The following is a 22,303-nucleotide window of genomic DNA, read 5'->3' as shown; positions in this document are numbered from 1 at the left end:
GTTTGCCATTTTGAGAGCAAAAGAAGTTTTGAAAGTCATAGTTTAAAACTTTTAAAAAGCAATGATTTAGTGCTTTTCTTGAGAGTATTCTGGCAGTCCTCCATAAAAGTATGTAAGTGTTTAGAAGTTATCAACAGACCAGATAACTTTTATTAATATAAAATAGAATGTGGGAGAGCTGACTACTTCTGTGTACTCACTGTCACTTTCTAGACAGAATTTATCTTATTAATTTGACAAGAGAATTTCTGCTAAATGTATCTCCTAGTCTCTTGTGACTTTCAGAAGGTAGGATAAATAATTTGGTTAGCTTTAGAAGTTGTTTAAAGAAAACAAACTTTAAGGTTTTTGAATTGGAAGCAACAGTTTGAAGTGTTTTTTAACTGTTAAATAATTACCTGTGGTTGCAGAAAGATGATTCTCAGTCTGTTGGAAGTTCTGCCATGTCAAAAGAAGATTGTGTTCACAAGGAAAAAAACAGAAACCTTCAAAATAAAGAAGTTAAGTCTCTTCTTGCTGGACGTTGCTCTCCTGGGGAACAACATCAGCATCAAGTTCTACTAACAAAAAAGAGTTCAGTCAAGAGAAAGATAACACACAGATTATGTACAGATACAGAACAGTAAGCTGTTTTCATAAAGTATTAGGTTGAAAAGCAACTTCTCGGTGATTGGTAGAAATAGGTAGCGGATCTTCTGAAAAGTATTTAGGTAAATTAGTTCAGAATGAAGGTCACAGAAAAGCATATAAAAAGCTTAAAAGTTCAGTTCTTAAAAGGTAGTTATGTATTTTTTTTTCTTAACATCAGATGATGACAGTTACACTGTTAGGCTAATGAATGATTGGTTAAAGCAGATGTGTTTGGTTGATGATGCACTTTTCTGATTAATATTTACACTACTTTGTTATTAATGTTGGAGATTTTGAATAAATGGTCGTTAATTCTTGAGCAAGGGATAGTTCAGTGATTAGCTGTGGAACAAGCATCAGCTACAGTGGTGAAGAAATAAGTTTTCTTCACTGAAAATGCAGAATCAGGAGAAATATTGTTTTGGTGTACCTCTTCTGGGGGGGAGGGGGGGAGTATTTGCATGTTTGAAGCTTTCTGGTTAATGGAAGGTATTTCATACAGCTGTGACTTGCTGTCAGAAAGACAAGTAGAGGATGGTGATGTAGTAACCTAAAGGCTCAAAATAACTTGTAGTACTTACTTTTGCTTTTGTTCATGCAATTGTATTGTGCCTAGTCAGGCATAGACAAAGGATATCAATCCAATATAAGGGGAAAAAAACAAGTTCTTTCTGATGCAACCTTATTAGTTTCAAGAGTAAAATTATTGCTTGTATAAGATTTCCCTTTGTTGCAGTATTTGTGCAAAATCCAGTGTAGCCCTATACAGTGTTACGGAGCCTAGTATATATTGAGAGATTCTATGTTAAAAAATCTAGCAAACCATGTGGGTTTTTTCATGTACAATTCTCATAGTGAAAAAAAGGTCAGGCATTCGGAATATTTTGGGGGTGGATGAGATGAAATATAACTAAGATTGAATGAAAACTTAAGACAAGCAAAACCCCTGGTGAACAGAAGTTCTATCTTGGCATTGTTACTGCAAATTTATTAGTGGATTTTCCTTCCATAAGAAAAATTCCAACACTTGAGTGTCGTAGGTTCTGCTTTTCTCCTGAAAGAAAAACATGCATCTTTGCTCCATATATTTTCATTTAATGAAAGACTGTACAATAATGGTGAATTTCCTGTTTTAAGGGGAAGTGCATCTGTTATTCCTGTATCATCTTACACTTATTTTACACGATCTGCAAGAAAGAAATTCAGGTAAGTCATGTGACAATAATCATGTTAAATAATTGCATTGATGAAGCAAAGAAATCTGAAGTCAGACTGTCACAGGTTAAGAATCAATAGGAAAGTGAAATAAAAGAACAGGGTAGATTTTAATATTTTCTATTCACTTCCTAGGCACTAATTCTAGTTTGAATGTATTAGATTATTTTATTCTGAAATACAATGTTGAGTGCATTATTAAAAACACTTTTATAGTGGCACTTAGGGAATATGCAGGAACAGGGGTCCTTCATGGTGGGCAGAGAAACATGTAGTCTTTGTTTTAGAGAGATTACAATTTAAATAGGAAAGTCACAGATAGGAGGGAGAGATGCTTAATTATCAAGCAGATTGAACAGTGTGATAGCATGAGTGGATTTGCTAGTGATAGTTGAGCCGTGCATGGTCCTTGGTGCTACTGAGGTGTAAGTGTAGTTATCCATGATAAGTCATTTGGCTCCTTCTTCCACTGTCCAACACTCAATCTTTATTGAACTCAGTTTGGATCCAGAGAAGGATTTGAAAAAACAATCCAGGTAGGAGTTTCAAATCCAGAGCCCTGACAAGTCTGGAACCTAATGAAATAATAACAACAAATGGGAAATTAATATGAAAGCTAAATGACTGTTCTTATTTGTTAGTCTAGAGTAAAAGCTACTTTAAAATTTTTAATTGGCAGCTTCATTGTTTGTTTAATTACAATGGTTGCCCTGTAACCCTTCCTTAGGTTTACTAGAGAGTTGGTGAGAATTTGTTGAAGGGCCTTTAATTCTTGTCATTTGTTCCAAATACAGGTTGAGTAACCTGATGAAAGGAATATTTGAACTTCTTGGTGTGAATCAGTTCAAATGTCTGTTTCCCTGGAGATGGTGATTTGGGCTTGTGTCATGAGTATCTGTGACCCTCAGTTGACTGTTTAGCTGACCTTTAGCATCTCTTCCCTCCTCACCAAAAAGAAATCATGATGCTAGGGATATAGCAAAACTAATTATAAAGGAGTTGATAATAAGCTATTAACCATTCAGCCATTATTTCTTTACATGTACACCTGTTTTCTCAAAAAATGTTTCTTGGGAGCTGTATTTGGAAAAGCCTTTTCTGTGGGATAAACTAGGCTCTTTTGAGCTCACCTTTCTGTTTACTTTTGCCTTCTTGGTAGATACTGCATTTTGTAGGAAAAATGGCTGTTTGACTCTGCAACTCATTCATTCAGCCTGATACCAGGCTTTAAGAACATGTCTCTGGCAGACTGGACTCTTTGAAGTCGTGTAGCCCCTGGGGGGAACCCAGGCAGGACTCAGCTGTGAGGCTTTCTGTTCAACAGCACCAACTCAACTGGTCCATCAGCACATACATATCTCTGAGCTGGGCCTGATGCCTTCTCTCTTGTCAACAAGCAGCAGTGTAGTCATGAGACGTAGGAAGCGCGTGGGGGTACCGTGGTGCAGGAGTGTTGGGGGACTTGCGGCACAAATCTCTAGGAAAATCAGGAGGTTTTTTGGAATGTGAGGATTCTTTTTTTCTTTTGCTTCCTGAGAAATGTTTCATTTTTTTTCTTGGAGGGGGGTGGTGGAAAGAATGTTTTCTCCCCATTTTTTACAAGTGAAACAAAAAGTTAAGGCATGTTTACTTTGTTCTCTGCTTTTCTCAATCTGCTACTATCCTCGCTACCTGTGTGTCCACTCTATGCCATTAGTACTAGAACCTCAGCTAAAGGAGGAGAAAGTCTGTGTTGGATTATGGAGAGCTGTTTCACTCTATGTAATTAAAAGGTAACTCATGAGTATTTCTGTAATTAACTGTGAAGTTGTGCTGAATGCTTCAAATTGCAGAAGAAAAATGAAAAGTTAGCCTGATGTACCTTAAACTTGCATCTTAAACTTGCATCGTTTTCTGTTCTGTTGCTTAGAAGTGGCAGAATGTCAGCTCTCACTGTGAAGCATTTTAATACATGGACAAAATAAAAACAGTAGATACATGTGTTAAAGTTCAGGTTCTAGCTTAAGTTATTTTGTGTCAAGTATTCTGTGCAGTTTTTCAGCATGCTGTTGCATTGTTGAAGGATTTTTTTGCTTTTAAATAGTAATAGTTTATTTTAAGGCTCTTTATCTGACAGCCTCAGTTCCTATATTTCTGAGGTAGCTGTCATCACAGCTGACATGTGATGTCATATAGTATTACTATAGTATTATTATTAAGGGTTTGAGAAAGGAATAGGTAAGAGGAAACTGATTAATATATTATCGTTAATGTTTATATCCTTGCTAGTGGAGACATTCAACATAAATGTTTTTTTAAACATTTAATATACCCCAAAATAGTTTAACTGATAGCTTATTGTCCATGAGGAAAAATCAGGAATTTCAGAAAGGCTTATTTTTATGTGGAAGTGGGAAAACACACAGTAGTTAGCATTTTAATCTGTAGAAGTTTAACACTGCAGTTATCATGGAGTTGCTGATGTATTGCATGTTCATGCTCTAAATTGCTTCAGGATAACTTATTTGTATGCTTATATCTTTGCAGTTTCACTCCTAAATGTTTAATGTACCATCGACCCCTTTGTCCTTTTTCCTTCTGCTCCTCCACCCCCATGTTCTGTCGTATGGGGAAGTTCAGTTTGAGGTTTGCTTGGCTGAAATTTTCCTGAAATCTGATATTTTTTTTCAGACCCCTTTTTCACAAAAGGGGTGAAATTGGCAGGTAAACCATCAACTTAAATAGACTGGACAAATTATTGTGGAAAGCTCTTTGTTTTCTCTGTTACTTGTCATGGTAAATGACAGTATCATAATGTTGTCATGACATTACATTTCGGTTAAGCTGATTTCAAACCAGTTTGTAAAGTAAGGCTTTTTTATCAGCTATGTTTGTTGGGGTTTTTGTTTGTTTGTTTTGAGGCCCTTGCATCATTCTGGCACAGCTACAAGTTGTAACTATTTTCTTCCTTCATTTTTTTTTTTTGAGTGCTTAATAAACAGGTGTGGAGCACAAGACATGGTTGTTATCCCAGTGCTTTCTACAGTTATTCATGCCTTCTGCTTCAGTTAATGTTGTTTTCCTTGACAATATTTTAAAGTAAAAAGACTAAAAAAGTGAATACCAGTGCATATGTAAATACCATATAAGGGCTTTTTTGCAAGTGGGCATCTTTGAGAAGGGGAGCCTGCAGAATGCAGGCTGGGAATAGCAAATGCATATATCACAAGTCCTCATAAAACTGGCATGGACAAATAGAAACACAGGTGCTTTGGGTTACAGCAGCCAAAGCATACTGCAATAAATGGAAGGACTTGGGTTGTGTCAGGTGGCTTGCAGACGTTCTGGCTGGAAAAGAAGCTTCTAAGTTGTTCAGTGTACAGAGATAATTTTCCCTTCCTTATCAACCCAGCACAAGTTACACTGTACACATAAAGTCCAGCACAAAGCAGTCCTGTGAGGATAACACGTCAGGGCATGTATGAGATATCATCACAGCCACAGATCTATGCTAGAATTTAGGAAGAACTGTGACAAGTTGTTTCTGTGCTTTTTGGAGGCACTACCAGCTCTAAATCAGATCTCCTCACCTTGAAAAATGTACAATTTTAAAAGAAGAAGAACCGTTTCCATAATATCAACTTGTCGGAGGTATGACTTGGTTTAATCCTCTGTTTAAATTAGGAGGGAAGTTGACATGTAATGGGTAAAAAGAAAAATGTATCTTAACTGACGTGTCGATTTCTTTCTTCATAAAGTTACTCTAGATTTTCTTCTCTCTTATTGAGAAGTCTGAGTCTTGAAAGTGATAGTTAGTTTTGTAGGCATTAATTTTTAATTAGACTTCTTTTGTTAATACTTTTGATAATGTCTTCTAATATCTTGGAAATTTATTAGTATAGCTGGTATGTAAATGTTTATTGTTATACATGTACAATAGTAGTTATTTTCCATGATGGTTCTTATAAAAGAAATTAACTGAAATCCTTCATAAGATATTATTTTCATGGAAACATTCTTTTATTTAACAATAATAATGTGGGAGGCACAAAGTAATTAATGAATTATCTTTTTAGAAGGAAACAAACTTCCTGCTGTCTTGCATGCATCTTTCTGAGGTTCCCCTGGACCTCAAGACTTCTGTAAAGATATTTGGGACCATAAGGGCACATTGAAATGCATATAAATTTTCATTTACCAATACTTTCAACGTAACTCTGCTCAGAAGCTGGGGTTGGTGGTGGGGAGCAAGTAGGGTCACACTGTTTTAAAGTTCTCTACGTGGTAGCTTTTTTTCATCTTCAAAATTAAGTGGCTGGAATCTTATTTGTACAGTCCCTACTGCTAAAATGAGAAGACTTTTTTGTCTCTAGAGTTGGGAGATCATAATAAGACCATTCTAATACTTAGCCCATAGATGATAGTGTATTTCATAAAATGTACTTACATTGTGGTTTTAGAGTATGAATTTCCTTTCACCTGAACTATAATGATATCTTAGATATTTTCCATTTACTATGAAACCTTGACATGAAAATTTCAAGATTTATCCTCAGTATGAAATGGGAAGGGTCATAAAAAACACTAAATACCTAAAACTGAAATATAGAATGTTCCACAAAACAGAATGTAAGGTTTGATTCCTTCTTTGCTGTTCTTACGTTGTTCCTGTGTATTTGCAGTTACAATACTTTATTAGTAACTGTTTTGATTGTCTGAAATTTTAATGGTACCTTAGCATAGTTTTGCCTATGTCTCAGTTGTTTGTCATGCACGGTAATATAGTTTGTTTTTTTTTCCCCAAGTTTATTCAGACATCATAATAAAAAGCAATGGAGCAAAGAAGAAAGGAATAAATGGGACTAAGAGCTTATTTTACCAGGGTGTGGCTGCAGTAATATATGTTATGCTCTTCTGCTGCCTAACATCCTAGGCAACTGATCAGTGATTATTAGAGAATAGTGTTGCTTACAGTTAATTCAAAAGTCACAGTTAAAAATGAAAGTATAACAAAAATACAGTTTGCTTCTTTGAACTGATTGTTTTGGCAGGGTAGTGTGTCCAAAGGAAAACATGCATGCAATTTCTCTATCATTTTGGATTCTGGAGTGATAACTCTGCTCCATTCTTGCTTTGTTTTTGACTACTGAAGTTTGCTGATATGAAAGTATAATAGCATGTCGTGGAGTCTTTTTTTAGAATAAAATTAGAAACCTGTTTGCAGTCTGATGTTCAGCTTTTAGTGTTGTGCTATTTCCAAACGGTGCCCAGTAGAGGGCAACAAACACTGATTGATTTTTTTTTTTTTTGAGTATAGAATGCTTTTCTATTTACTTCATAGAGTAATAGAATAAAGCAATTCTTGTCCTGAGCTCTTCAAAACTGATTTACTGAGCACAGTACATCTCATTAACTGCTATCTTCCAACTTTTGTGATGTAAAACCAAGTACTAATGCTCCCTCATTCTAGTTTGTATCATTTATCACTAGAAACCTGTCAAGTTTTGAAGTTTTGCTGTGTAGTGTTTGAGGTTAAATAGGTTTTAAAATATATACACTATAACTTTCCTTTTATAGCTTGAATGAATTTCAACATGAAGATTTTGTGCAAGATAAAAATGGACAGGCTGTATCAGAGAGTTTACAGTACTGCGCAGGTATGTTTCAAATACTTGTTACATTAACCTTAATAGAGTTTTAAGTCTGCCTCCTCGCTTCAGGTTCGAAACAGGCAACAGAGATATCCTTACAGAACAGCTCCTATAGGCAGCTGGTTGCATCAGCCTCTAGGGAGCCACTGTACCAACATATTGTTAATGTCATTCCRCTTGGTCCTGTCCCTGATGTGTTCTGAAGGATGCCTGGAGGGATAGTGTGGGGCTGTTTTTCAGCAGGGGGAATTGCTTTATACCAGCTTTAAGTCAGTTTTGTACCTCAGAAGCACTGCACAGTAGACTTAGCAGCAAAAGGCTTCCGTCTCCTGTTGACAGTTTTCTTGCAATAGTGATCTACGTGTGATAAAATTGTCCCTGTCCAGGAAGATAGCCCCAAAGCTGCATGAGTACGAATTAAAAGGGCAAATACAGGATGTGGAGGAAATAGATGGAACATACAAACCAATAATTAGAATGATATTTGTTTTTCTCCATGTTAATATTATCAAATTCTTCTTTCTTCCTCTGCAGTTGAAATATAAACTCATATTCTAAGCAGGTACTTTCTCGAAATCTGTTCTGGGATGAAGGAAGAAGTCTGATTTGTTAGTTGTCATTATGTGTAGCTTGGTCTATTTTTTTTTATTTCATGCAAATATTTTGGCATATTTTCCTCTTTTCAGAGCTGACTGAATATAGTGTGATTCATATAATTTTATCTAAAAATCCGTCTACTTTTAGCATCTGTCCCAGCATTAACATCTGCTTATTTACTTTTATGTGTAGTCGTATTATGTATAATGTTGTCCATCCTTTTATTTTTGCAAGAAAGCAGTTCTTCTTAATACACTACACTCATACTCTTGATAGGTTGCTGCTGTAGTCGTCTTCGTTCTGTTGCTTTAAAGCAAAAGAATTTACAGTAAATGTTCTCAAATGTTTAATATATTAAAGACTGAAATGATGAGAAAACTTTCACATTGGAGTAAGATTTGTACAGACAACCATATAAAGTGGAATTTTATTCAAGGGAAAAAGAGCAGCAGCAGGTACTATATAAAAATATGTTCCTCAAAAATCAGAAAACTTATCGGTAAGAAAGTTTGATAAATAATGACTTTTTGTTGTTCGTCCTTGCTGAAATTTGTCTCTTTTAAAAATGAGGAGTCGAACTGAGCTTTTGTAATTATTTTTACAGAAATTCTTGGTAGACATAGCTGTAGTGTTTATTGTGCTGTGCTTTTACTGTCTCCGGAGTTGTTAGGATATTGTGTAGATCTCATATAAAATAAATGCATGTGTTTGGTTTCAAAGAGATTGGCTTAAAAAAAAAGGGTGGGGGGGAGATGTGCATCAAATGCATGCGTTTATTAACTGTAGGAAAGAAACCTCACAGCATATTTAGATACTTGAAGTATGACTTAAGTTTAAATGACCTCTTTGCTGTCATATAATCTGGTTCACGAGAGGCAGACAGAGGTACCATATTCCACATTCTAAAAGTGAGAACTTCAGCATCTTTTCTTACATAAAATATTTCCCACCTTCATAAGAAGCCTTATTTAACTTCAGTTGACTGACACTTTGAGTGTAGTCTGAAATAAATGATCTCTTATCTAACATAAGTATGAAATAATTATGTGAATATTTTAGTGGAGCTAGTAAACAGATGTGCATGTTTTTCTCACACAGTGTCAGTCCTAGTGGCAATATTTTTGTTAGGTTTACATGAAATACTAATGGTTTGGCAGATGCTAGTTTACTCTAAATTACAGCAAGCTTGTATTTTCTTTAACAGCCTTACTACTTATGATATGCATATGAAATTGGACACCTGTTTTCTGTGATTATATTTTAATAAATCACATATTGTATACTTGTTTTTCCATTTACTGATATGCAGGTCACAGATAGCATTTCAAAATGTAAAAGAATTACTCTGAGCTTCTTGGTGTTGTTACTATGGTCCCAGATAGGGTTTTTTGCTGAAAATACCTGCAAGGGAAACTGCCCTTAATCTAGAAGCTAGTTATGGGAATGTATGTTGTTTTTTTTCCCCTCCTCATCCTTTTACAACTACCTATTAGCAGTGCTGACACTTCCATCTTTTGGCAGCTCCCTTTCATATCAGCTTATATCAACAGTAACAATTTTTAAATAGTCATTTGACAGGCATGCAGACAGTCTTGCTGGAAGAGTTTTGCCTGAAACCTTCCCTAGCTGTTGTACTAGTTCCTTTAAGCAGCCTCATAACCATGGTTTTATTTGGGAAAAGTCAGGTGAAAGGTGTAAAAGTGAAGCAGATATCCAAAATGAAATAAATTATTAAATTGTATTTTTTAAATGTTAAAATATTTTGAAAAGGAAAGAAACAGTACTGGGGTAAATATCACTCTCACTGGACTTTCATTCACTCGAGATACAATTTTTTGCAAGAGGTACGAACAAGCAGAAGAGTAAGGTAGTCTGCTTTCTAAGATAAGGTAAACATAACTATAAAGCAGAAATGCACTGACTCAGGTTTACTAACAAAAGTGTTTGCAAGAAAAGTACTTTGTAGTTACAGTGTAGACTGAGGATCAAATTAACTGCTAATCTTATGCAAGAAAGGAACATCTGCTATGTACTGTAATTATACAGAAGATGTAAAAATAAAAAGACCTTTCTGGTAACTGAACTCAAAATATGGTTCATTTTAATTGCTTTTTGTGAGAAATCATGTGTTTAAATGTTCACCAAAGCCATTTTTATATTTTTAACTGGTTTAAAGAAGAAAATAATCTTTGCTGCTAAGAGGCTCTCTGAGGCTAGAGAAGTTCAAATACTTGCTTTATTTTTCTTCTAAAGTATGGTCACATTGTTACAGGTTTCAGCGTCTTATGGTTTAAAAAAATCTGTGGGTGCTGTTTCTACTGTGCTGTCGTAATTACACATCTGTTTATGCTAATTTAAAAGTGAGTGTGCAAGTCAGACATGGAAATTATAGCCCCAATAATATATTGAGGGAGAAAGGTAAAGGAAAAGCACGGTTGAAGTTTTAGAAAGATTTTTTAATCCCACTATTTATATTCTAGAACTTCTTTTACTTTATTTGCAGAATTTATAGTATCAAGTCTTCATGCTTGTTATAGAGAATAACAATTGTATCTTCTTTCTCAATATAATTATACAAAATATCCCAATAAAATTTTGTATCAGCTAGTTATCTTTCTAACCAGACATGGGTGTGTTTAGTTGTTCAAAATTATTAAATTTCCATGTTACTGCCTTTTTTATGCATTAAATCACTGGTACAGCATATCATAGCTCTGGTGTTCTCACTACCAAAACATCTGGTGCTAGATGTGAGATGATATAATATGCTGTTAGTAAAACGAAAAGGTTAAAAGTGAATTTTACCGTGAGTAACACTTAATTTGAGGGCTGAGAACTTAATATCATAGTTTTTCATTTATTTTTGATTAATGATGTTTAATAATGATTTCTCAAATGCATTGCTGCTGTAATTCTCCACATAAAATGGTGAAGAAAAATGTGTCTTCATGTAGCAGCTTCCATGTGCCATCTTTCCTTAAATGATTAATTCCAGTTTTGTGAGAAAAGTACTGCAGTTTGCTTCATGTGATCCACAACACACTTTTGATTTCAGTATCAGCTTTCTTTAAATTCACTGTTACTTGTTGTCTAACACAATGCCGCAAGATTCTTATTTCACTTGTTTAATGTTCTCGCACATGATGTATCAAGTTTATCTATGTACATTCTGTTTTCTTGTCTTTTTTGATACTCTGATACTCCATCTTAATAATTACAGCACTGAAAAGAAAATAAGCAAATAAAAAAGCATATGTTCACAGGGAAATACTGGAGTGGATAATATATCCGGTTCAGAGGCTACTTGGTGAGAACAAGTTTTGCATGAGATGGAGATACTGAGCTACAGTGGGAATATTTTGAAATGGGTGTTAAACCATTCAGTGCTTGCCTTCAAAACTGGGAGTGATGATGTATGTGAGCTTTTACCATTAACAATCCTCAAATTACATATAATAGGGAAAAAAAGATTGGAGCTATCATTGGCTATATAACAAGACATTTGAAATAATCAAGCTGAGACCTCAATGCAAGAGTATATTTATTGTACAAAGGATGGAAAAGTTTGTGCTTGTAGCCATTTTAAACGTATGTTTTCATGGTTTCTAGATGTTCACTAAGCAAAAGTTACACACTCTCTAAAAAACAAGCAATAATGTTCTCCTTCATATGATGGAATAAGTATTTTTATTACAACTCTAGCCTCTAAGGTTACCTGATTACTAACATTCCAGCCCTAGTTTAATTCATTGTGTTATTTGCTTTGAATGTTCTGCCATGTCTTCATAGTTGAAATGTTCTAATTAAAATATTTCTTATTAAGTAGAGAAGTAGTATGATTCTATGAACATATGAGCAACTAAATATTTGCTTATTTGCTATGTTTATAATAGACCAAGAAGGAATGCGTGATATACCTGAAACTGAAGAGACTGGAAGAACTTGTGATTCGTGGCAGAGTGACCTATGGGCAAAAGTGAAAGACAAGTTAATGAAATATTTGCATCACAGCACAGTTTTCCCAGAAAGCATCCCACGTAAATTTGACTATGTACACAAAGACTTACTTATGCAACAGTACAACCTTCATGCAGCAGTCCACCAGCCAAAAGAGTATAGGTCAGATAAAAATATCAATGAATTTAAAAGTGCTAGTGGCCTTGGATATTACGAAGTGACAGTACTCGGTAAGTATTTGGTAGCTCGGCTTCTAAAAAAGATTAAGCACTAGCAGTGTATGATCTTAGGTATTTGCTGTGTTAAATTAAGAATGTATTAGATCTTCAGCAGTAACTGAATGGATTTCTCTGATTTAATCAGTTGATTTTGTGTATTCCTTTATGTTTAAAAAATGATTGATGTTTTAGATTTCTGTTAGAGGAATGAACTAGGATTGTTTTTGCAGGATATTTGAGGCACTGGTCTGACATCTATTTTATGGCGTGTTGGTTAGGTATTTTTTGTTTTCATAACACCTTCAGGAACTAAACTATTTTTGTCAAAAACCTACCAATGCTTTTGAAATTTCGAGCAGAAGCATTAATTTTAAAGTTAATTTTAGCAAATAAGTACCTGAAGTTTCATCATCTTGCCCAGGTTTTCTTTAACCTAGATCAAAATATTCATTATATTTTCTATCCCAAGCTATTACTGGAAAAAGCTGTGATTCTGGTCAAAAATGTCATCACATCTTTGATTGAAATGAAGTGGATATCTTGTTCTAGTGTCACGTTGCATATAATTGCAACTTTGTATGTTATGTGAAGAATCTGTGTAATCCTTACTATTAGAGTTAGAGATAGGTCCTGTTCAGTAGTTCGGCCATACTGACGTAAACAGGTAAATTATTCAATTGCACTTTATCGTCAGCTGACTTTCATGCTGGAGAGGTATTAATCTGAAGCAAATTAGTATTCTTAAAGGGAAAAGGACACCTTTAAATGGTTCCTTTGAACTTTATTCTCACTGGGTTGATTTGGGGTATCATTCTTAAAGTACCTTTCTTCCATGCTAGAAAATTAATAGCTGTGTTTACCCATACTCTTCAACTGCTCTGTGCTGCTTCTGGTTAGCACAAAGCAGCAATTGATCTTTATTCCTTAAAATGTAAATATGTAACTTGATGCACAACTGCTGGTTAACATTACTGTGGAGTATTAACCTATTTGGTTTTGTTTTCTCATTAATAAGGGAAGGAAATTGCCTAACTTAAAAGTGCTTATGTTAAGATCCTGTAATTAAAAAGTTTTCATTATTTCCTAAGGGGGATTTGGGAGAAAGTATTTGAATATTTACAGTCATTAAAATCCTGGGATGTGCACAAGTACTKCGCCACATACTTATAGTTATGCTGTTCGTAAAATGAATTACTTTGCCCTTGTACCATTGATAGAGTTTAAAAAAAAAGTGCAAAATGGCTTCAAATACTGGTTGAATGTATTCTGAGCAAGCAGCATTGTTAACCTTACATCATAATATGCTATAACATCAAACCAATTTCAATGTGCATATGTATAAGTATATATAATTTCCTACTGAAATACATTTTTAGACCTCGGTTATTACATAATGGATGAAGAACATGTAAGTAAAAATCTTCTGATGAGTTATCAGTGTTCAGCATTCAATAGTCTGGTTTAAAAAAAATGAAGAAATAAATGATGCATGAAGTTGCTAATGGACTGAAGATGAAGTCTTCTGCTAATGTAAGTATCTTTTTCAATAGGTATAAACCATGATGTAGCAATAGATGTTGCATTCCTCCCACTGTTTTGTCCTGAAGATACCCACTTATTTCGAATAGAGGACATTCAAAACGATACGTTATTATCCTGTATGAGTTGCATCTCAGCATGTCAGCAGAAGGCCAGTAGCAATGGAGGGCTTCATGACATGTTTCCACTTTCAAGTAAGACTAGTTTTCACAGACATTACTTACTGTTTCTTGTTTTATCTCTAAATGCAGTAGTTAATCTTCTATAGAAATTCTTGTAGATCAAGCATTGTTCACATCTTCAATGAAATATATGTGAATTCCGTGTGACCACCTTTACTGAATAGATGTAATCCTGGATTTTCAAGCCAGTTTTTACAGGACCTGTTTTTATACTTTGAAGATAATATTGTAATACTCAAAACATAAACTCCCAAATGACCTAGATAGTATTTGCAATTATTTGCTGATAGAAAAGTATACTGACATAGAAGTCAGTATGTATGGCTAAATATGCGAATATTTGGCTTGATCTGCTTCATAATAGAGTGGAATAACTGCCAGTCAATCACTCCATTACACTAATGTCACTTAGAACAGCCGATTTAATGCAACCTACAGAATCTATAAGCTGAAGTATTTGTCTGCTATTAAATTATTTTCCTTCAAATTATGGTTCTAACTACTGGTATCTCACAACAAATATAGTGAGGACTCTCAATGTGTGTATCATACCGGAAAGTGCTATATAAGCATAGTGTTTTCCTGAATGTTTATATCTATACAGACAACCCTGATTCTATTCAGATACATCTTTACTTACCTTGAATAATAACTATTAAATCTGAGAATCACTAATATTTAAGTAATGCACATTTCAACTTTTCCATATCTAAGTTCAGCTACTGTCATTTCTAGTGATTGAATTTGGTAATAAACTTCTGGAAGGAAAAAAAAAAAAAAGAAAAAAAGAAAAGAAAGTTTACAGTAGGCCAGCACTTAACATACCTCAAGTTAGCTCTTCAGTGAAAGAAGGTTGAACATGTGCACATTACTGCATGGAAAACATCGATTCAGCATACTTTTTTACTGTACGTTCATGAAAACTACTTTTTTTAACTTCAAGGTGAAATCATAAAAGCAGCGATGGACCTAGATGGCAAACACGTTGTCTGTATCTTGGACGTCTGTCACTTGGGTGATGATAAGGTGGAAGTCTTTCTGAGCAAAATCTACAAGACAGTGGAACCTGATGTGCTGGATCCAGTGTAACTTAATAACTTATTTTTCACACTTACGTATTGTTGAAAAGGAGGGAAATAAAATTGCTGTAACTTGGAATATACCCTCTACACATTGCACTTTTCTAGAGCTAGCAGAGACAAAAGAAAAAAAAAGTTACGATGTCTTAAAGCAATTGTAATGGTTGTCCATGTAACTGAGAAAGACAATTGCTGCCCTTATTTCTGTCAGCCTCAGAGCAGGCTATTATAACCCTCTTACACAATGTCTTGGTCGCCTATGTTTCAAGAAGGATGACTAGGGAATACAGTGAGCTTATCTTTTGATAAAGCAAGGAATATGACTCATCTCTCTGACCTCACATACGTACACAGGAAATGTATATATCAAGGTGAGCACTGCAAAGAGAGACAAGTTTTCCCAACGTTAAAGGCAATGTTTGTAAAAGAATTAACTGTCCATGAAATAAATTTAGGCTGGAAATTAGAATCATTTTGAGGATTAGAGTTATGTTCTGCTTTGATCTTTCAGTGGGAGCACTAGAGACAGCCTAACTGCTTTTTAAGCTTGATGCTTACTGTGTTTGTGAAAGGGATTATATATCATGGTGCCTTTAGTACCAGGGACTGGATGTAGTGATCCAAGAAGTCACTTTCAATTCTTTTTATCTAAGCAAGGTCAACTGCTGTATTTTTATGTGTCTACTTTTGTACATAGAGTGTTGGGTTGCGAGTATAGCACCCAAAGGTTTTTAACGTATTTTATTTATTAAACAAAAGAAATGATGAAATATTAAAAAAACAAAACTTTCTCTTTATTAGTGGAGCTAGCTTGTGACTTCGCAAGAGAAAAACTGACTTTAGGGAGTGCTTAGCATGGCAGGATGCACAGTTTGTCACACGATTATTTTATTGTTTCGGTTGTTCACCACTGGTACTATCATCTTTCTTTTTAGTAATAGCTGTATTCTGAACACATGAAGGAACTCAGCAGGAGCAAGAAGCTACTGCGTAAAATACTGTCAACTGACTGTATACCAAGTAGCAGCTGCTGGCTCCTGCTGAGTTCAGAAACAGGTTCACTTTTTCCTCGCCTGTGAAACATTGGCCCTAAATCAATTATACAACTAGATCCTTAGGAAGTTGTTCTCTAGCAGGAGCTAAAACTTGTTGCTATTTGATAGCTTGCCTGTATGAAATGTTGGTCTTGGATCAGTTCTTTGAGAAGAAATGACTGCATCTCGGAAGCTTGCCAATTGAATTGTACCATTATTGATCGCAGCCCTTGGAATTAATTTATAGGAACAGATTTATTCTTCTTATATGGAAAACTTCCTTGGGCCATTTTAGCAGCCTGTTAGTAATTGTTGAGTAGCTCATTCAGCTAGGAGGCTCACTGGTGTCTGCTCTGGGGACAGTGGAGTTTTTCTTTAGTGCTTCAACTCTGTACCTGACTTCAATTAAAGGTAATTGAAGGAGAAACTTAACTGTGTTTATTATAGCACAGTTTCATAGGCAACTTCAGATAAAAAGTCTTAATATTCTAAAGAACTAGATAAAATTATTCTGTTTCTAGTATAGTTTACAGTTTTAAAATGTGTTAATGGATAAACATTAATTTAAATGTGCACAGAAAGTAGAAGTTAATTAAATGTGACTACGTATTGTATGTCTATATTTTGTATGGATGGTATAGTATTAGTTCTAGAGCAATGCTTCTCAACCCATGGCTTTCAGAATACGTTGTAACTTTTGAAACCTGATGGTATTATTCATGGACACAGAAGCTAAAATTAAAACACACCAACAAGAGAAGAGCATGGTGTTGCTTGCAATGTTATTTATGTAATTTGGTTGCTTATGGGTATGTGAAGATTAGGGGTCATTGCTCTAGAGAGAAAAAGATATTAGCACCTGCACTTCGTGTTCCAAACTGAGCCATGCTGACTGTGTCAGCCAGTATTTTTTTATTTAGATATACTTCAAGTCGAAGTCTAATTTTAATGAAACCATTATTTCCAGAGGCAATTTGTAAATTATCTTTGTATAGTAGAATTGATGTGGTAGGCCCTGTTACAGAGCCACTGTATTCAGTTGTTGTAGCCACTCAATTCATCCCATGCAATAGAAATCCAGCAAAAGTTGTTTGCTGAGTTGCACTGATTACTACTCTTTAAACATGTAGCATTAATCACTTGACCCTCCATGTTAGAACTTCCTAACTCTAAAAGAAAAATTGGAATGGTGTGAAATATGCATAATATGAATTAAAGGCTTTTAAAGTGTATAATTTTATTTTACAGAAGTGTTGCTTGAAATTTTTCATGGCAAAAAGTGGGAAGGGAAGATACACTATTACAGAATGAAGTGCCTATGTTAGAAGCCTAGGTTCCTTGTGTAGCTAGAGGCTGTATAATACCTGTATTAGACTTGGAATTTGGATACTCTGGGTCATTCTTTAGAGGCACTTACCCCATCCGCGTAAGTTATTTAGAATTTAATATTCCAACTTCAGTTTCTGAAGTGTTGTAGTGTTAATATATGGTTCCACCAGTCTGTCTATCTCCTTCCTCACTGCCAAAACAGCGCTGCAGGTCTTGAGGGTAAGCTCCTCTCTGCAAAAAAACCTACTTGCTGTTTTATTTCACTCAGTGTTGTTTGATGCAAGTATAAAACCAAAGTATTTTTGATCATGAGACTGTCAAAATGTGTTAATTTTCCATGTGAAACCAACATACAAAGTCTTTCCTTGTGCAAAGTATATTGTAGGAAACATCTTTCTTACTGCTGTGTATTGTCACTGCTGAGGGTATAATTTTACCAGAGAATATTGCAGGCATGTCCCCTAACTGTAAAATTCATATCCAACCAAAGAACTGTACTCTAAAATCTTAAGTTTCCATGTTTTCTGTGTTTCTAGCATTAATTTCAAGGAAAACTAGGGGAAGGTAAACTGAGTGTAACTGATGGTACTTTTGAGTGCATAAAACTTTTTAATTCATAGATCTTAGAGGTAAGATCAGTTTCAACTTAATGTGATGTAGAATTAGTGTATCATTGAAAACTGGAGAATATAAATAAATGAATTTATATCTTAAGATGTCTTGGATTATTTCTTTTAATTTTGTAGATTCACTTCTAAAAGCTGTTTCAGTATTTCAAAGAATCTCGCCAGAGTTCTGTTTAATCAAAGAATCTTTACAGGAGAACTAGGTCCAGCTTCTGGCAACATGCAGCCTATTGCAGCTCCTCTTGGCTTGCAACACTCTACAGGATGACTTCAACAGAAAAATTGGAAGAAGGTCTTGATGACTTTGTAATTTGTCCTTTATTTTCCTTGTTTCCTCTTTCATTGTATAACCGTTCATAAAGAAAGCATTTTCTTTCCTGCAATGGAGCCAGCCCTTTATGGGTGTATTGCAAATCACAGTGAAGTGTGTATGTATGTAGCTGCTATTACAAATAATAGTGTTTGCAGGGGATTAACTTTCAGTTCTGCTCTCCAGGATGTGTGCAGCATTCCTTCATCTCCTTCATTATGGACTCCAAAGTTGTGAATAGAACAGAAAATTGGAAACATTACTAGTATGAGAAAATAGGAGTTGATACTAGTCATCGCTCTGGAATACAGAATTTAGGGGAGGAACCTAGAGAATTTGCATCCTGAAATGGAGAGTTGTGTGATAATAACTGAAGCATTTCAATGAGAATTGAAAGGGAACTAGGGTGGGGGAAAATGGGCTGAAAGATCATCTGGTTCTAAGATGAGTTTAAGTGATTTTACACCTCTTGCACTGGTACAAATCAATTTTGAAATCAGTTCATTATAAACACCAGAACAAGCTGGACCTTACGGAGCAGGTGACTGAAAGGACCAGAAAGAAGAAAAGAGGGTAAAAAAAAGGTTATTTTAGTGTGTAAGATGAGTAAGATTTTTTTTTAATGATAATTCCTTCTGCTTTTGACATTTTTAACAAGGCCATTTGCATCCCAGATTGTGTTGTGAAGTGAGAACCCTGAGTTACATCACTGAAGGAAAGATGATCTGGTCCTTTGCAAGTGATATTCAGGTTGAAATAGGAGACTTCCTGGAGCAGTGGCCTTAAAGCAGTCTCTTATGAAATACCATCAAGGCTAGAACTTGTACAGAAATGTGAGGGGAGGAGAGAGGTAATGGTGCTTTGTAGAGAGTAGAAGAAACTTAGGGCCAAAGGATACTTACAGGTTCTTTCAGTCTGCATCCCTGCTCAACAATAAGTAGGTGTGTCGCTTGTTTTCCTTCCCACCCCCATGCCTCCAGATAGTCTTGCTGACGCATTGAGGACTTACGTGGGTGGTGTCAAGTTCCTGTTGGGAACTGAAATTTCAAGCTAATCAGCAGGCTGAGGGCTAACAATGGCCACCAGCAGCCGAAAATGTCTATAGACATCTAAATTTTGTACTTAAATGAATAAGCAATGAAGCAAGAGAATAAGTTCAGTCTGTCCTGCCTCCTGGTGATTATTAGTGTTTTATTCGAGGCTGCAGAGACACTTCCCGTGAATGCCTTTGTGAGTTTGTTCTATTTCAACAGTACTAGTAACAGGTCTGTGTCTGAGCAATGTGAATGTGGCCTGTATGGATTGAACTCTCCTCTGCTTAGTGCTCAGGGGCTTGTGGGCATCCCTAAATCTGCTAACCTTCAAGCCTGTGACTTGAATACCCAGTTCACCGTCACGGAACCACCATGGATAGCACTGATTGAAAGAGGCAATTGCACTTTTGCTGAAAAAATTAAGCTGGCAGCCAGAAGGGGTGCAACAGCAGCTGTGATCTACAATGCCCCAGACAAAGGCAATTACCCCATTCCGATGTCGCATATTGGTGAGTATTACGGTGTGAAGCTCTAGAACCTGATCATTTCTGGTAAATTTGATCCAGAACAACACAGCTGGGTTATAAGGAAGCACTTGTGTTTATGGGTGGTTGTTGCTTTAATCAAGATATTCAATGGAAGAAAAATGCATTATGCAATTCAAGTGTTCAGTGCTTATTAAGAAATACCCTGTTGGTGTGTTCTGAGCTTGGGGCAGTCTAGCCAAGCTAGAGAGTCTCTAAAGTTAGTACCATTTGTTACCTTTAGCTTGTAAGTGTATCGTACATAGGTGCTTTGCAAATAGCAAGCCAGACCTTGCTGCTTTTCTCTATTGCTTTAATCCTTTTTGAATAGTAGCTAATCTCTTCCTCTTTTGCGATTCCTTAAACAAAAGTTAGACAAGAGGATTGTGATGGCTTCTTCTAGCCCTAAATACTATGAATCTAAGGGAGGAACTATGAAGTCAACTGTGATACCATATTGCTTGACTTCATCTCTTTGTAAATTCATCTGGGTCAACATGCCTAATATGCAACTTAACATAAAGCTTAAGTATATGTAGCTACTTCCTTGAAATACACTGCGTACTTTGGCGGTGCTATGCTAGGAATCCTTTGGCTTAAATCTTGCTTGTCTGATTTTGTAAGCATTCACAAACTGAGAAATTTTTAAGCCAGAGGCAGGCCAGCATTTTACTGATGAGACCCCCTGTACTGCTTTGGATTGCCTTTTCAGAAAGATTCTAGTTATGAAGTCCAAAACTGGACAGTTTGCAAGAGTCAGCCAGCACCAGCTCTTGAGCAGGCTGGTTCACGGTTTCAGTTATGTGTCTCCTGTTCTGCAGGAGCAGCCCGTGTGAGTCTTGAGCCCCAGGAACATTCATCCTAGACAAGGTTCTGCATGACACGATAAAAAAATGCTGTATGGCACTGAGAGCACAGTGCTTTATTGTAATATACAACTAGCTTTGACTCTTCTAATGTTATGCTAGAGCTAGTGTTTGTGAATAGAACATGAAATGCATTACTGGAAATGTAAGTGTGGCTAATAAACCAAAGATTTTGTTCTAACACTGGAGAAAGCGATTTAGGCTTAAGTGGCCAGCATATAGAGTTTCAAATATAACTTAATATTTTGTTTTGATTTTGGAGCTTGTCAGCTTATACGAAATCTTCATGAATAAAAAGCAGTGTACTGGGTTTATGTAGCTGCAAAATTGGCATTAGCTGCATTTCTTGTGGAGCAGTGGTGACCCCCGCTGGCCCAAAGCGTTAACGCGGCTGGAGCCGAGCCACCTCATTCGAGGGCGTCTTCTGGCAGTGCAATTCCCATGGAAGGCGGTGTAGGACACGGCTGGGAGTAGAGCGGCATCCTTGCTTAGGCACATTGACAGCATTGCTTAGGCAACTGGGATGTCACAAACAGGACACTTGGACGTGACTTCAGAAATAAAGTAATTATTTAAGAAGAATGCTGAAACCAGACCCTAATTTTACTGATTTTTTTCTAAAACTGCAAAGATTTTTAGGTCTTGAAAGCGGCAGATGTACCACCCAAGAGTGTATTTCATGAGACAATCCCATCTTTCTTAATTAAATTCATTTAGTTTTCTCAAAGGCAAGTTGCGATTTTTATAGGACCACTTCTTTTAGATGCGATATAAAGATCTATTTGGTGGCAAAGAAGGCTTATAAATCAGTGCAATGTTCACATATATTAGATACAGTAAGGGTAAAACACTTTAGTGAGATGAGCTCTTGACTTCACCTAGACAGTATAGAAGAAGGATATTCTCTCTCATAAAAATGTCTGTTTCCCTCGTTGCTGCGAGTGGACTCATACATTTTTTAGGTAAAATAGAAATGCCTGGGAGAGGGGTAATCTATGTGCTGTATCATAAACGCTTGTGGGCTATCAAACAAAAAGTGCTTGCAGCTGCTTTTTTTTATGGAACAACCTTTCACAGAGCTGGGAAAGGAAATGTGCTATTGGGATGGAATCTACCAAAGAGAGGATTACAGAGACATGGTGACTAATCCTGTCTATTATTTGGCTAGGGGACCTCTGGAGATGAGATGTAGTCCTGCTGGCAGGGCAGCGAGAGCAAATCTACTCTGCCGATGCCAGCAATCTACAAGCTCCTGATTAAACAATGAACAGCAACCTCCGGGTTATCAACCGGCTATCAGCCGGAGCGGGGCGGGACATCTGCGGTCGTGCGGCTGTATTTGCCTGCTACTGTGTGCGGCTGTAGGAATTCAGTCACCTCGGTTATTTATTAGACTTTTGAGCCTCGGCTACTATTTCTCTCAGTTTCTTCGTCTTCCTTCCTGCTGCCTTTAATGTGAAATCAATAGAGGTTTTTAGCCAACCTTATTTTCTGTTACAACAGCACAATACTATGTATATATTTCATATAAAT

The 22,303-nt window shown here is 36.0% G+C and overlaps 2 protein-coding genes across 2 annotated transcripts in view; both read left to right on the top strand.

Annotated features, from left to right (window-relative positions):
* Positions 1-18,124, top strand: part of CUNHXorf57 (chromosome unknown CXorf57 homolog) — a 30,569-nt gene extending 12,445 nt beyond the window's left edge. Inside the window, exons 10-15 of the mRNA XM_026061029.1 lie at positions 411-622; positions 1,768-1,836; positions 7,402-7,481; positions 11,966-12,259; positions 13,798-13,980; positions 14,912-18,124. Coding sequence (XP_025916814.1) covers positions 411-622; positions 1,768-1,836; positions 7,402-7,481; positions 11,966-12,259; positions 13,798-13,980; positions 14,912-15,057 — 984 coding nt within the window. The 3' untranslated portion in view covers positions 15,058-18,124. The remainder of the gene's footprint in view (positions 1-410; positions 623-1,767; positions 1,837-7,401; positions 7,482-11,965; positions 12,260-13,797; positions 13,981-14,911) is intronic.
* Positions 18,125-19,483: 1,359 nt separating this feature from the next.
* Positions 19,484-22,303, top strand: part of RNF128 (ring finger protein 128, E3 ubiquitin protein ligase) — a 44,559-nt gene continuing 41,739 nt past the window's right edge. The window contains exon 1 of the mRNA XM_026061054.1: positions 19,484-19,889. Coding sequence (XP_025916839.1) covers positions 19,484-19,889 — 406 coding nt within the window. The remainder of the gene's footprint in view (positions 19,890-22,303) is intronic.

This window comes from Apteryx rowi, unplaced genomic scaffold (assembly GCF_003343035.1).
Source record: "Apteryx rowi isolate R43461 unplaced genomic scaffold, aptRow1 scaffold_174, whole genome shotgun sequence".
Taxonomy (NCBI): domain Eukaryota; kingdom Metazoa; phylum Chordata; class Aves; order Apterygiformes; family Apterygidae; genus Apteryx; species Apteryx rowi.
The sequence above is the reverse complement of the archived record's forward strand: the minus strand, read 5'-3'. Positions and strand labels throughout refer to the sequence as shown.